At 44.6% G+C, this 15,233-nt stretch overlaps 1 protein-coding gene across 2 annotated transcripts in view; it reads right to left on the reverse strand.

The window, feature by feature from the left end:
* The window catches only part of EYA2 (EYA transcriptional coactivator and phosphatase 2), an 88,745-nt gene that overhangs the window by 6,210 nt on the left and 67,302 nt on the right, over positions 1-15,233 (reverse strand). For both annotated transcript variants that reach the window (XM_077787015.1, XM_077787014.1), the window contains exons 10-12: positions 7,516-7,605; positions 1,898-1,956; positions 929-1,089 (exon numbers count right to left, since the gene is read on the reverse strand). In XM_077787015.1, the coding sequence (XP_077643141.1) occupies positions 929-1,089; positions 1,898-1,956; positions 7,516-7,605 (310 nt within the window). The remainder of the gene's footprint in view (positions 1-928; positions 1,090-1,897; positions 1,957-7,515; positions 7,606-15,233) is intronic.

The raw sequence follows: 15,233 nt of genomic DNA on the forward strand, positions 1-15,233 counted from the left end.
GCTCTGAACTCTCCCACTGCCCCTCTCTTGGCCCTGGTGCCACTGCCTCCCTTTGTCACTGCCACGTCACTCCAGGGCTCTGCCTTGAGGTCCGAGGCTCAGCTGCAGCACAATCCTCTGCTGCTGCAGCTCAGCTTCCTTCCCTTCTGGGGGAATGGCTCAGTGGAGCACACACGGCAGGACCTCCTTGGAGCATAAATCTTGCATGGGAAGTGAGCAGGAAGATGGAAGAGCTGTGTAAAGTGGGCAGTGACCTGGGCAGAGAGACACCTGAGGCCAGGATGGTTTTGTTTCTCCTGAAAAGCCATGCCCCATTTCCAGTGCATGCAGGGTAAGACTTGTCCTCCAACCAATAAATTATCTGTAGTGATGCTTTGAGTTTTGCTTCTTTCTTTTTCTAGTCAGAGGGAAACCTGCACTGATGTACTGAAAAGGAAGCTGAGAGTCTCTTGGAAGAACTGTCTGGAGCTAGCTGAGATGAAGGAACCCAGGGAATCCTATTTCTGGTGATATTGTTTTAGGGGAGTTAAAACCAGCAGCTATAATACAAGAAAGCCTCCAGACAACAATCAGACATGCTGTGTATAAAAAAAAGGGCATATTTAGTTTTGAACTGTTTGCTTGCCTGCTAAACGTTCTGGAAAATTGGAGAAGGTTGCTTTCCTGCCAAATAAATCACAAAACAAATCCCCACTCCGGGACCTGAGTCTTTCTCAAACCACTAAACCAGGTATGTTAGTGTGCCTCCCGCAAGCCCTGCACAGAGCCACATTGCAGGGTGACTGCGGAGGCGCTTGCTCAGCTCGCTGGGAAGCACTCATACCACTCACATCATGAGCTCCCTACACCTCCTCCAGAGATGTCCCAAGAGGTTCTGCAGCTTTTGGGAGGATGAAGGGCCTGCTGGTGGCCTGGCACTGGCACTTACCCCCCACATTGTTTTTGTAGGTGTTGTACATCTCTTTGACCCGGCGGTAGCGGAAGGCCAATTTCCTCATCCAGTCCACTCCCCCATGAACCCCCGAGCCCAGGCACAGGTTTGCACTGGCAGTGGAACTGTGGAAGCCATCTGCAGAGAAGTTGTACGTGCTGGGAGAGGGAGGAGGGAAAGGGAGAGGTCAGTGTAGTTACAGCCTGCAGAGTGCCAGCAGGGAGGGGAAAGGGTTGAAAAGAAATGTGGAGACAAGTGGCAGCAGAAACACACACAGGACACTCTGTACACAACTGAAGTCCATCTTCAGCACAATTACCAGCACAGATCTAAAAAATGTTCTGTTCCTGCATCAATTTCTCACAATAATCACCCATAAAACCACAAATTGCAAAGCTCTATGAGTTCTGCACATTTCATTCTTTTCCTTTTACCATGGCTCTGCAGGCAACACTTTGGGAAAAGCAGATGGAATTGTACAGAAGTAGTTTCTATGAACATGATCACCCAGCTTACACAGGTAATGGTAATGTTTGGTGCAGCTTGGGTACAAGTTTCAACAAGGATCTGGCATGGCAAAGTCCAGCTCCTCATTACTAAGCCCATCCACTACAGATTGGACAGTGGGAAACCTTTCAGTCTGGTTTTGAAGCATTTTGGTGACAGCTGTGACAATTGTCTGGTTAAATCATATAAGGAACTGGTGTGGTCTGACTGGAACTCAACCTAATTTAGATATATTTCCCATCATGGTTCAAAGCTCAGCATAGCCAGAGCCTGACAAAAGGCACAGGCACAGTAATGTGAGAAGGGGGATTCTGTACTTGTGTGTGCTCAATAAATGCACACAAGCATGGAGCCAGGAGGGGAGACAGTGCAGGCCTGAGAATCACTGACCAGCCCCTGCTACTTCCAAATGGCTGGGGACTGCCTGTCCTGCAGCTCCCAGCCTGGGAGACCCCATACCTTAGATCCTGACCATTATCATCTGATGATACATCATCTATGTGGATCTGGTCACAGTCCTAGGAGGCAGATGAAAAAAAAAATACAATAGTGAGTAAATCTTGTGGAAAAAAAAAATTGAAATAATATAATGCAAAATTACTTAAAGTGTAATATCAAGGAGATAAAGCTTTACAATTTGCTAGTATTGTAGTCTAGCCAGTTAATTGCTTGCAACAAGTATCACATAACACTTGCACAAAATATGAACAGACAGAGAGTGTGTGTGAGATACTCTGTTATCTAAGGGCACACCAGCTCTTGCTAACACAGTGAGTGGAACTCCTTATGCAGACAGAGATGGAGATGCCTGTGGTTTAGCCAGGAAAGCTGTGTTTTTTCTACTCTGTATGCATGATAAGGCAGAGACTTGGCAGCCTTTCCCCCTGTGGGAATACTGCTCCGGACAGGAGGTGTATGCCCACATAATTACAGGGGAGATCTGTCCCAGGGAGGTTTCCAGAGACGCCTGTCCTGCCTGTGCTTTCCCAGTTTGTTCTGAGGGGGATGAGCTTCCTTTGATGTGCAGGGAAGCTGGGTTGAAGCACTGAAGGCAACAAACACTCTTTCACTGTCCCAGACTGAGCTGAGGGATAATGTGTGTCAATAATGAGGAAATCTGTGCACAGGAAATTTAAGCAGAATATACACTTGGAGCTCAGCCTGCATAAAGTATGTGCTCAAGATCTTATCTTCCAAAATCCTTCATTGTTCGAATGGTGGAGGCCCTGCCTCAAAAATGTGAGAAATGTTATTCCTTTGGTTTCTTTCCCAGTCTCAGCATTAAGATTAGAAAGAGAAAAATTGGGAAGTCTCCCCCTGTACCTTAACTCTCTCCATGAGCCTTACAGGTGAGAGCAGAACCGAAGGCCTGCAAGCTGATAAACACTATCTTTTATTTTGGTTGATTTTTCAACAGAGTTTAAAAGCCATGACACCTGGTACCACAGGATTCTGGAGTCAGAACAACTGCAGTTAACCAAGGTGCAGTAACTCTTCACCACTTCAGTGTTCTGCAAACCACAGAATCTGTTTCACCTTCCTTACACAATGATGAGTTTGATGAATTACTTTAAACTAGCCCCTTTCAAAGAATGAAAATAGAAATCCCCAAACAAGTAACCAAACTCTTTGTCAAAGGCAAAACACGACAGGTAGTTCTTGTCCATATTAATGAGATTTTCTGCAGCATTTTAGATAATTCTCAGAATGACACATAACTGCATCTTGTTCTCATCTCATCAGCCCCTCTTATCAACCCATCACTGGAGTATATATTGCTGTATATAATTGCAGCCAAGCAGCTGAATAGCAGATCTCTGCTGGCACCTCTCTCCTCCAAGCCCAGCATGTTTTAGCCCCCTCTCCCAGTAGCTGCTGTGAACCACGCTGGGTCACCTTCCACAGCTCACCCCACTTCAGCTGTGCAGCTGCATTAGGTCAGGGGAAAGGCATTTGTGCAGGGATCTGTTTTTCTCATTTGTGAATGGATTGTTCTGTACACTGAAGTGTGACAACAGTAGCTATCACATTTCTGAGTTAATAAAACACCCTGACACTGGCTGAGACGCTACCTCATAGCGCCGGCTGCGCCTCTCGAGTTACGGAGCCGCCTGCGCCTTCCTGCAGCCTGCAGCACTCCTGCAGCCTGCAGCACTCCTGCTTCCTGCAGCCTGCAGCACTCCTGCAGCCTGCAGCACTCCTGCAGCCTGCAGCACTCCTGCAGCCTGCAGCCCTGCTCCTTCCTGCAGCCTGCAGCACTCCTGCAGCCTGCAGCACTCCTGCAGCCTGCAGCACTCCTGCAGCCTGCAGCACTGCTCCTTCCTGCAGCCTGCAGCACTCCTGCAGCCTGCAGCACTGCGCCTTCCTCCTGCACCTCCTGCACCTCCTTCACCTCCGGGACACCTCAGCGAGAGGGACTCGCTCACCAAGGATACCTCAGCTGCTGCAAAGGAGGAGGTAGCTGGAATGGCAGGGAGGCTGTGCTGGGGACGTGGCCCAGGTTTCACAGCTGCTGGTTTTCAAGCTGGGGTCTCAGGGTGTGCAGTACACACAGCCTGTGCTTCAGGTGAGTGTCTGAGACCTCAGTCAGCCCGTGCAGCTCTGGGCACTGGGCTGGTTTTACTCCTAGGCTATCTCTGGGCACTGCACAACCTGCCTCCAGGTGGGACCAGCCACATTTAGAGGAGCCTGGGCTGTTTTAAATGGCACTGCTGGCTTGGAGAAAGCCTCTGCTGCCTCCTTGTGAAACTCCTGAGAGCTCCTTCTGTTATCCCTCACATTGCCTCTGAATACTCCCAAAGTATGTCTCGTGCAGGTATAAAAACAACTCACAAAGGCACACATAGTCTGTTTGTGGATCTAGAGAGTTTCACACATCTCATGGATTCACTGATCAGGGCAGGTTGCATCCCTCATTAGGTGGGGGTTAACAGTTCCTAGAACACAAAACCTCCAGGGATGGCTCCCAAAGGCAGCAACTTGTAAACACACTAATCCCCTTGTTTGTTAGTTCCTCATCCCCTCTCAGTCCTCCTGTCCTTAATACCTGTTTTCCAAAGAGCCAGACAACAATATCTCCAGAGGGGTTGGGGGTGGAAGGTGCTGTTCTTTAGCCAGCATTGTACTGTGAACAAAAGGCATCTGGGGAAAAAAAAACCACAATCCTGGAAAGTCCAGAGTTTGTATTTTAACTTCACTGTGATTTTTTACCCTGGGCGAGTTCTTTTCTCCCCGATTCCCCTAAAAAGGGGAGCAGAGAGGGAGAATATCTCCTGTCAGGTGAATATTTGCTGATATATTCTGCAGCATGATGAGAGCCCTTTGTGCACAACACCTTGCAGACTGTAGGGATTTCATCTGCCTGTAGGACTTGAGCTGCTGACAGAGAATCCCTTTCTGTAAATAGGCTGAAAGTTTTCAGTAGGAGTCCTTCTGCAGTCACCTCCTGCCCTGGGGACCAGTGATCAGCCTCCTCCCACACAACCACCCCGAGGTTTGGGGTGCATCAGCTGGAACCTGGCCTGTCTGCTGCACTGCAGCACTAAGAGAGGATGGGCTGAGCAGGATGGACCTGAACAGATCCATCTGAATGGAACTGCACAGCCAAAATGCATTCAGCTAATGCATCCAGGAAACAATCACCTGAATCCCTTCTGGGTAGATCCTAAGAAAAGATAAAGCCTTGGCTAAACAGAGGTTCAGATTTTTTTTTTTTTTTCTTTTGACAGCAAAAAGATTGCATTCCAGTTCAGACTCCTCCCTCAGGTTTTGAAGACAGATTTTTGCTACTTCCTCGCCAGACTAAGGAGGATCACACAGATTCTACCAAGGGCTGTGCAAACCTTGATGTATCTATGGACAAATGTTTTGTCCTCATCAGGCCCTTCCTGGAAATGCCTCAGAAGGGCTTTGCACCCTGGCAGCACCTTCACTGCAAACTGCAGCCAGCAGAATAAATCATTCCCATGTGCTAAAGCAGGGGAATTGATTTCCTTGTCCAACCTGCCTCTCTGGAAAGGATGGGTGACATTTTCTCCTCTCTTTCTCCTTTCTCCTTACTCCACTGTCAGGACTGAGGCCAGCCATGCTCTGGTTAATCCAGTCTATTGGATTTGTGCCAGAGAAACATTTTCTGTTTTTAAGAGAAGTCCTGCTTTGGTTTTGGATGGAAAACTCTCCCCCTGCTCTCTCAGCTCCAGCACCTCCCGCTCTGCCCTAGCACAGGAGAGGGTCAGAAATGGTTTCTGCCCTGTGCACTGCAGCTCATTTTGTCTGGTACAGGCCAGCATTGCACCACATGATGGTGCTAATGTATATGGGAATGCTTGTGGGTCTGCAACTTAATCTATTCCCGGGCTGGGTTGTACAAATTCTTTTTTTCGTTTTTAAGGCTTTCATTCACTGCATTTTTTAAAGCCCAGTACTCAGTGATGTATGATCCTTAAATACCTCTCTGGGAATACACAAAGGTGGCTTTTATTTATCATCCTAAATGAAGGAGTAGGGTGGGTAACTCTGGATGACTCTGTTGCTGCAAATTCTTCCAAACTGACATGGCTTTTTTGGAAAGTAAAATTCTGTAAAAGCACATTTACTTTTCTTTAATTCTCTGTCATCCATCAATATTTCATTGAAAAAGCTCAGCTAAAACCAAACCACCAGTGCCCAGAGCTGTTACTGACTGACAAATGTGCACAATTTGATGAAGGCCAGACAATTTGCTGCTTCATTTAAAATTTCAGAGCAGTAAGTGAAAAAAAGGAGAAAACTTATTTTTAAACTAGTAATTCTTGCAAAAGTCTAGAAAGGCAGAGGGGTTTTGGAGAGTCACTGTGCAGGACATGGAGCTTGTTGCATCACATAATGAGATCTGATGGGAAAATGGTGATGGATCTGTGGTAAATTATCACTATTTAAATACTATCACTATTTATTTAAACAGTGCCCTGGGCTCCCAAAGAGGTTTTTTTCCCCTAAGAGAAAGATTTTACTTTTTACTTCCTGTGCCCTCATCACAAACTCCCACTATGAAAAAAGTTGAAAGAGGAAAAATCTGTCAGTTCAGGTGCTTGTCTTTGAAAGGAAATAAAAATTCTCAGCAAGTGAAACCTCAAGACTGCAAGGAGCCAGGTGGCAGGAAAGGTTGTACCTCCCCTGACAGAGGGGACCACAGTGCAATCAGGCAGTGAGGAACCACAAATTCCCACTGAACTCCTCAAGCACAGAAAAAATTCTCTCCTTTCATCTGGCACAGAAACAAATCCTGACTTTTTCAAGTGAAGGAAAAAAAAAAACAAACCAAAAAACCAAAAAAACAGACCATACCAGTCTGCCCAGGGATGCCAGGTTTTTTCTTCTCCAAATGCCTCCAAGCAGAGTTGTGATTCCAAGGTGCCCAGAGCACAAACCCCACCTTATGACTCTTACCTGCTGCATTCAGGCTGAGTGCTCTGACTGCAAATGCCAGCACATTTCCATCACTGCTGCACAGCTGCTCCTCAGTGTTCTGCCAGAACCACTCTGCCTGCATTTTCCCACACACTCAAAAGGATTTTTGCTTTGTATGAGAGACAGACAGGTCTAACCATGTCACCAGCAGGAAAAGTTCTTCCTCTTGGTTTATTACATTAAAACTCTCATAGCTTCATCCTGCAGCACTCCTGAGCTTGAGCAGACCTCCTGCTCTCTCTGCCTGTGCAAAACCTTCCTCGAGAACAGAGCAACATTTTCAAAACCTCTCCTTTGGCTCACAGCTAATTGCTGTCTGCCCCCATAGGATCTATGCTAATTTAGCTGAATAAAATTATTAAATAGCAAATTTCAGGAGAAGCAGCAGCAATGTCCTCATTATTACATTTAGTAAACCTGCAAAATGCCATCATTGTTAACTGAGTATTTAGAAAAAAAAATCTTGAACAGAATGGAGGTGTCAAAGGGATGCTTCCATATGCCAACTAAGGTCCATTTCTCTGGGGTCAAAAATAAAAAGTTTACTGGCCAAACCCCCTCCCCAGGTTTGTAGACCACATGTAAATGATTACAGAGAAAGATTTTAAATAAAATAAGCAGCCACATACCTCCAGGTCATTGAAGAACAGATGTGTATCTGCAAGGTTGAAGATCATTTCTTCCATCATGAGACCTATCCTCACAGATGTTGTGGTGTCCTGTAGGAGGAAAATCAGGATTTTTCCATTCACTTTGATTTTCTTCTTTGGGGATAGGTGTGGGGGGTGGGAGATCTTAGACCAAATCCAGGATCTACACATTCCCATTTCTTAAGATACATTTATTAAACTAATTTTACTTCCCACGTGTATTTTAACATTAACATGATTTTCCCATCCTTACTTTTTCTCCCCTAGATGAACAAATTCTGTCCTTTCAAGGATGTCTGTGATTCACTCTGACCACTAAGAGCCCACACACTTCAGATGAAATAAAGATCCTTTAATCACCTGAAACTATGTGAGAATTGCTTCAGTAGGTTAGACAAAAAATTGATTTCCAAGAGCATCATTAGTGTCTGGTTTGGGGGTAGTTACCCACGACATGCAGAGGGTGACTCTGTCCTGGCTTGTCCTTCAAACTAGCAATTCCATTCCCACTGAAGCTGTTTACTTATTTACCAGCATCAGCAGAGTTAAAACAGCTCCATCCTACCATGTAAAGACAATTATAACGTGATGAAGTCCTTGTCCAACACAACAGCAGGCTTGCAGAGCCTCAATGGCAGCCACACCCAAATAACAACATTGCTTAAAAAAAACCAAATTGACATAAAATTTACCAAAAAAAAAAAAAAAAAAAAAAAAAGACAAGACACAGCACACATTCAGGACAGGTTCATCTGTTTCTCCAGCTGGTGTTGGGAATGGCAAAGCACCCAATGCCCCTGACTGTGCCCATTTGCTCCCTGTGATTCTCCTGTCCCAGCAGCTCCCAGCCCAACCACCTCTGGGTCTCAGACCCTCCCCAAGAGGGTCCCAAACTGCCTCCTGAAAGGGAAGGACATGGTGCAGAAGCTCTGGCTGCCTGTAGCATTTTTAAACCACTGAATGTGAAGATGCACATGCTGGCAGCTCTAAAATATCTTCTGCACCTTCGTAAGAACATGTGAAACTTCTCACACCCAGATTCTGCTCCTGCCAACATCAGTGACAAAACTTTAGTGAGTTCTCCTGGAGAAGGATGATGCTACTTGCAGCTCTACTTAAGTCAGTTTGGTCAATTCGTCCTAGAAAATTAATGTTTTTCCCTATTGAGACAGCACTGAGCTAGTGAAAGGGCTGTCACTTCACTGCCTCATTAAGTCAGCAAGCCAACCACCCCTCCTGCTCCCAAACAACTAACCTTGTTCCTAAATCCACAGCAAGAGCACGGAAACACAGTGACACAAACAAAGTTACCAGCAGTGCATTTTCTTATTCATTAAACAGTTCAAAAACAGAAGGAAAAATAATCTGTATTTAATTTGATAAACAGTCACAGCACAAAAGCGTTGTGCCTGTTCAAACTGAACAACAGCAGAAAACTTGGGAAAAGTCCACATTCCACAACAGAATTTTCTTTTTGTTGTTAATTCATCTTCAGTAGGTCAGACATCACATCCTGATGTATAAATCTGCCTTGCTTTAGCATGCTGTGTGACTTCAGTAGAGGAAACCCACCCACTTAAAGAGTCTCTGCTCGAATTTTCTGCAGATTTCTGTGGATCCTGTTATTGTATGACAGGACAGCAATGACCTGGCTGAGGGGCTCTAACAGGGAGCACAATGGAGGGAGGGTGAGCACACTTCACTCAACCTTTGTGGCAGACACTGCTGACATGGATGGTGTACTACACACCAAGCTAATTACTGCACATTCCTGGTGAAGTTCTCTTTCATTAGAGCAGAATGGTTGTGGTTTCAGCCACGTGTGTCTCACCAGCACTGTGCCCATTACAGAGAAGCTCTGTCACTCACGTTCAAACATGCTTGCTGCTGTCCCAGGAACAAGAGCCTGGCTCTGGGCAGAAAGTTAAAACTCCAACAGACTTGCCTTGAACATGTCTCTCATTTCCAGCCCCAAACCTGCTCCCCTGATGAGGCACAGGGACACAGACCTAATCAGGGCATTGGACTGTGGCCCCATAGGAACAGCACTGAATCAAATTTTACTACCCAGGTGTAGTTACACAGGGGAACTGTTTTGAAGAAAATATGCTGCTAGGAAGAAATTATTTTGTAAAATGGTTTTTAATGAAGCAATTTATTTTTATACATTTCAAGGATCATTAGCCTTTAAAACTCTTTCAGGAAATCTCATTGGTTGCTATCTGTCATTTATCCTCTAAGTTTCATTTTAGCTTTATTGGTATTAATCACTAATGGGGAGTAGGAAACATTTCCACAGTGTATGAAGTTACCTCCTCTTTAACTAAACAATATGGAAACCAAACTGTAGATGAGAGGGGGGGCTGGGGAAAAAAAAAAAATCTTTCTCTTGAGATACAGAATATGATGGAATGAAAACAAAACAGAAAAATGCACTTTACCACCCAGAGGGGAAGTCGTTTGGGGAAATTATTTGGCACCACTGCTTCCACAGTGTGGACATTTCCTCCACAGCAAGGCACAATTCCAAGTCTTAAAGAGGCTGATAAAGTTGTAAGGCCAAGCAGCACTCCCAGTGTGACAGGGGTGTCTAGAGGCAGGAGGCCAGGGCTCCTCCAGCAGTTATTTACTTGCATTACTGCAGCGCCTAGAAGCACCAGTCCCAGACTTGAACCCCACAGTGCCAGAGGTTGTGCCCACCCTGAGGAAAGACACAGCTGCTACAGCTGTCACAAGGAGGAATAAACAGGAAAACCAGGCTGACAGATAAGCACCAAAATGAGATTGGTGTACCCAAATTCTCTGTACAGTGTGTAAATAATCAGAAAGAGGATTATGAAATTTGTGTGAAGAAGCTGATGGAGTGCTCCTCCTAGGCACAGAAACCCTGTGCCACTGAAGGACATCTCTGTGCTGCCAGGGGTGCCCTGGTGGACTGGGAGTGCCCATGTAGGAGCAGTGTGAGTTCAGCAGAGCAATGTGATGTTCCCAGTGATCCCTGCTAACATCCTTCTGTAGGAAAAGTGTGCCCAGGAGCCCTGGGAACGAGCTCCTGACTAACACATCCAGCCAATGCTTCCTGATGCCTGTGAAGCCCAAGGACCACAGACAGCTTGAAATCAAATCTCCTCCAGGAACCACTTTTTGCAGTGAAAACAGATTAATCTAAAAACTCAACCCTCATTGCTTGTTTAGTAACTTTAGAAGAGCGAGGTCCTCCCTCTGCTAATCTAGGAGTCATGCTTTCACAAACAAGGACAATGAGAGGCAGGGGTGGAAAACAGGCAATAAACTCCTTTTGTAAATAAAACTTACAGCAGCACAGAGTATCCCCACATGCCTCATCTCTGCCGTGCTCCATTGGTGGAGTTTCCTTTAGGGTCAAAATGAAACAGCCCCACAAATTACTTTTAGTGCAAACCCCTGGTGCTCAGATATGGCAGACCAAGCATTCCTGATCCTCCCATGCACAGCCTGAAGAGCTGCCTCCCATGGAAGCCTGGGGGAGACAGGCATCAGGAGGGAAGGGGTCATTCTGAATTATTCATTTCTCATCACACCCTCCACTCTCTCTGCTAAAGAGCAGGAGTCACAGTTTCAGAGTTGCCCATTTCTCCTTGGGAGAGAGAACCAAGAGGTAAAAAAGCCCCCACTCCCTACTGCTACTTCATAAACAAGAGATCAAAACACACAAAGAGTGAGTCCTTTTTCAAATTTTGATCAGAAATGTTTTCTTTACAGAGCATCCTTGGACATGTCCCTGCTGTTCCTGGCACTGCCCACTGCTGGCAATGGCCACACCTTGTGAGTGAGGCAATTTCCACTCCCAGTGAGGCACTGCCAGCCCCCAGCTCCACATCCACTTGCTTTGGGGGACTTTTGCTGCCTGTTCAGCACATATTCCTACTCGAGGAAAACACAGGCAGCAGCAGCAGCCTGTGGAACATGTTGTAAAGGAAGACAAAAGCACCCATGCAGCAAGGAGCGCATTTTCTTTCATATCCCAGTGGCACAAGCTCACACATTGGTTGCCAGTGTTGCTCTTAGTTTGGCCACTTTGATGCAATGTTTCTAACCCTTGCACTAGTTCTCTACATCTGAAGTGAATTGTGTTTTAAAAATTACAATTTGAGTTCAGTTATATCCTCCGAGCTATTAACACCTCACCTGAAATTAATTTCTGTTTCAGTTTTCATTTTTAACCTTCATTTCAAATAATAATAGGACAGAAGATGGCTAAAAGCTTGTTCAACAGCCTTCAGTTTGTCTTGAAGACAATTTCTATGAAAACCGGAGGTAAACAAGCCAATATTTGCCTATATGACAGCAGTGGGAAGGTAGATCTGCTCACACCACATGAAACTCCCACTACTCTGTATTTTAGCAGAGCAAAGGGAATGCAGAATGTGCATGCACACCCAAATCAGCTTTAATTGCTGCCAGGATGTTGCAATGTGCACTGTGTTGGCCCCAGAGCCTCTCCAGGAGGTGACCTGCACAGAAGCCCTCACTGCCAGAGCAGCCCTTGGGCACTGAGCCACACTCAAACTGCACCAGCAGCACCCTCCCAAAGGGCTCTGCATTAAAACCACCTTCCCCCAGACCTCCTGGAACACAGAGATTGATTTTTCATACACTGCTTCTACTTGCCCTAAGAATATGCACTAAAAAGCCATGTATTTGTTAACACCTGCAACTAATCCAAGCTGCAAGCCCACAGCCAGCTCTCCCTTCCTGCACACTGTCATTCTGAAAGGAAGAGGGAAGCAGATTTATCTCTGGCAATCTCTCAAGTGCAAGTCACTCCAATCCTGGATCCAAAGCCCTCTCCAAGCCTCTGCCTTGCAGGTACCCTGTTCAGACTTGCAGGCCATTAGCAAAGGGGCAAAGCTGGCTCCTCTGAGACAGATAACAAATCTGCTTCTTGCCTGACTCTGCTTCTCTTCGGCAACGTGACAATTAACTCGACGTTCGAATTGTCAGGACAAAGTCATTCTGAGAGTGGATCTTGGAGTCAGACACCATCACCTCCCTTAAAAACCTCACCAAAATAAAGCCCTAGTATTTAAAACTAATCAGTCCTTTTAAATCCCTGCCAAATACCTATTTATGCCGTGAGCAAATAATTACTTTTCTACAAGGAAGAAAGTATTAATTAAGAGTATTCATCAGACTCCTATTCTATAGGGTTTATCTGCCCACAGGTGTCAGCCAGAGGTGAGAGACGGATTAGTATACAATCAAGGGCCTTCCAAGTTAAATCTCCTCCTTGTGGTTATCTGTTAATAACAAAGTTGTCACCCAAAGAAAGAATTTAATAGTTTTAATTGTGTTTAATTACTTGGAAACGCCTGGAAAATGGACCAGCTTGGTTGCAGCATAAAAAAAAAATAATAATAAAAAAAATTCAAAGATACAAATACCAGGGCCACATGTTTGAACAAAAAAAGTCTGTGAGAATAATCATCCTTTCGCTGTAACATTTTATACCTTGATCAAAATTTGAGACATGAACAAGACTTTCCCAGAATAATGGGAAACTAGCCATGTGCATGAGTTCTAGTTCAAGTAAATTCATGTCTTTTTCAGGAAAAAAAACACATTTCACTCTTTTACTAGCTACACCTAAGTAGCTTAACTTGCAATTTTATCTCTTTAATAATACAAGCTACAGCAGACTGAGCCTCTCAGAGCTTTCCCAGCGAGAGTATTTGTGAGAAAAGTTATTTAAAGTAATGAAAGCAGCTGAGGACTCAAAAGCCATTTTCAGAAGTAATTTACTTATGGGACTACACTTCAGGCTTTTTTGAAAAGAACCATCCGTTTTCAAATAGAACCTCTCAGTTTTTCAGGGTCCAAACTTTTTCCCACCAAAAGAAAGACATTATTTATGAAAGCATTGATACATCCAGGTTTATCAGACAATTTACTGAATTTAAATTATTAGTGTCATAAGACAGCACAGTGTGAGCTTGTGGGAAGTCCACAATGGGGAGCAAATAAAGAGCAAATACAACTGAATCCCTTTTCTTCAGATACCTTTTCATATTCACCCTTCCTGTGATTTAAGGGGCACTTCTAAATGTTCTTACTGTTTACTGAAAAACTCCTTTTACTGTCATGTCTCTTCACATATGGCTGGAAATTATTCCAATAACCACATGGGCACACAGGTCACTAAATCCTCACATTTAGGGTTACACAGAGGGTGAAAAGGCTCTCCTCCCTCTGCAAAGGAACTTTGCTTAGGGACAGGCAGCAAGGAACACACTAATTTATCCAGGGTCTGAACTCATCAAGCCTGAAGTGGATTCCAGTCCTGTGGGAATTCTGTACTTAAATACAGGTTAAAATCTGGGCCATGATGCTCGAGGATAAATGGGAATTATTTTTATTTAGTAATATAAAAGGTTCATGACCAAAAACCTACAAATAATTTCTTCTTACTGTATGTGGCATGCATTTCAGAAAAGGGAGTGGAATTTAAACCAAATTAATCTTCATTTCCTTTCCCTCAACACAGGAAAGTCTCTGTATTTCTGTATGAAAGCCCTTGATAGCCCTGTGAAAAACACAAAACTTCTGGAAAGCTTGGTGGAAACACATCATGGAGTATAATCCTCAGCACAATAACGTATTTTGCACATGCAGCTTCCTAAAAAAAGTCATGTCCCCTTTGGTTTTTCAACCTTTTCCCCTTAAAACTTCAGTCCCCATTCAGCCATACTGGAAAGCAAGTTCCCTTTCCTCGAGCTTGTTTAATAACCCAGCATTGCTTCTGATATTTATTTTATGTCAGAAATAATCCTTTAATAGTCCCAAAAGCCACGTGTGCAGTTTGCCCAGAGCCCCCCCTGCTCCCCGAAGTTCCAGGACAGGAGGTTTCATCCACAGGAGCTCAGAGCATCTCTGTGCCCACCTCCAACCTGCTGGGATCTGGTTCTGCTGCTCCTGCTGCTGCTTCTCATCCAGATGATAAACACAGATGTCTGCTCCCGAAATACACATTTGAAATAATCAAATGGCTGGAATTATTTACTCCCTTCTCTCCAATAATGAGCTAAATAATTGATATAGCAGCATGTCTAAAGTAACAGACTGCTTTATTACCTGCAGTGATTGAATACTTCTTTAATTTAACTTAAAAAGGCATTAAACACAAGGTTTAGCCTCCAGTGGGTAAAAAAATCTCCAACTTCCTCAGAAAATCCTTTCCAAATTGTATTCATCTTGACTTAATCCATGATCTACTGAGTGAATTAGGCTCTATTTGTTTTGAAAATCTATTTTATGGAGTTCCAAGGGCTGTGTTTTCCTTAGGAAGGGCTTATTCTGCCTTTCTGCCCAGGATGCCTGCTAGCAGCCCTCAGCATAGGCCTCTGCAGGTTTTTAACGTCCCAAGGTGCCCCACACATATGACTAACAAAATGTAAATAAACACAGCTGAGCCAGTAAGAAATTGGAAGGTTTTCTCATTAAAGAAATAAAATAAACAGATGTCCTTAAGCACTTTGGCTCATGTTTGTCAAAGGAATGGAAAACTCTCAGATGTTTGAACAGCAGTCGTGATATAAGGCCACATCTCAAGCGAGAGAAGAGGGAAAAAAGCGATGCCCTGGCACTCAGAATTAACTAATAGTTCTCCAGGGAGGCCGCTTTTGATTTGAACCTTAGCGACTTCTACAAATAGTTTTTAA

The sequence above is a fragment of the Lonchura striata genome, chromosome 17, assembly GCF_046129695.1.
Source record: "Lonchura striata isolate bLonStr1 chromosome 17, bLonStr1.mat, whole genome shotgun sequence".
Classification (NCBI taxonomy): domain Eukaryota; kingdom Metazoa; phylum Chordata; class Aves; order Passeriformes; family Estrildidae; genus Lonchura; species Lonchura striata.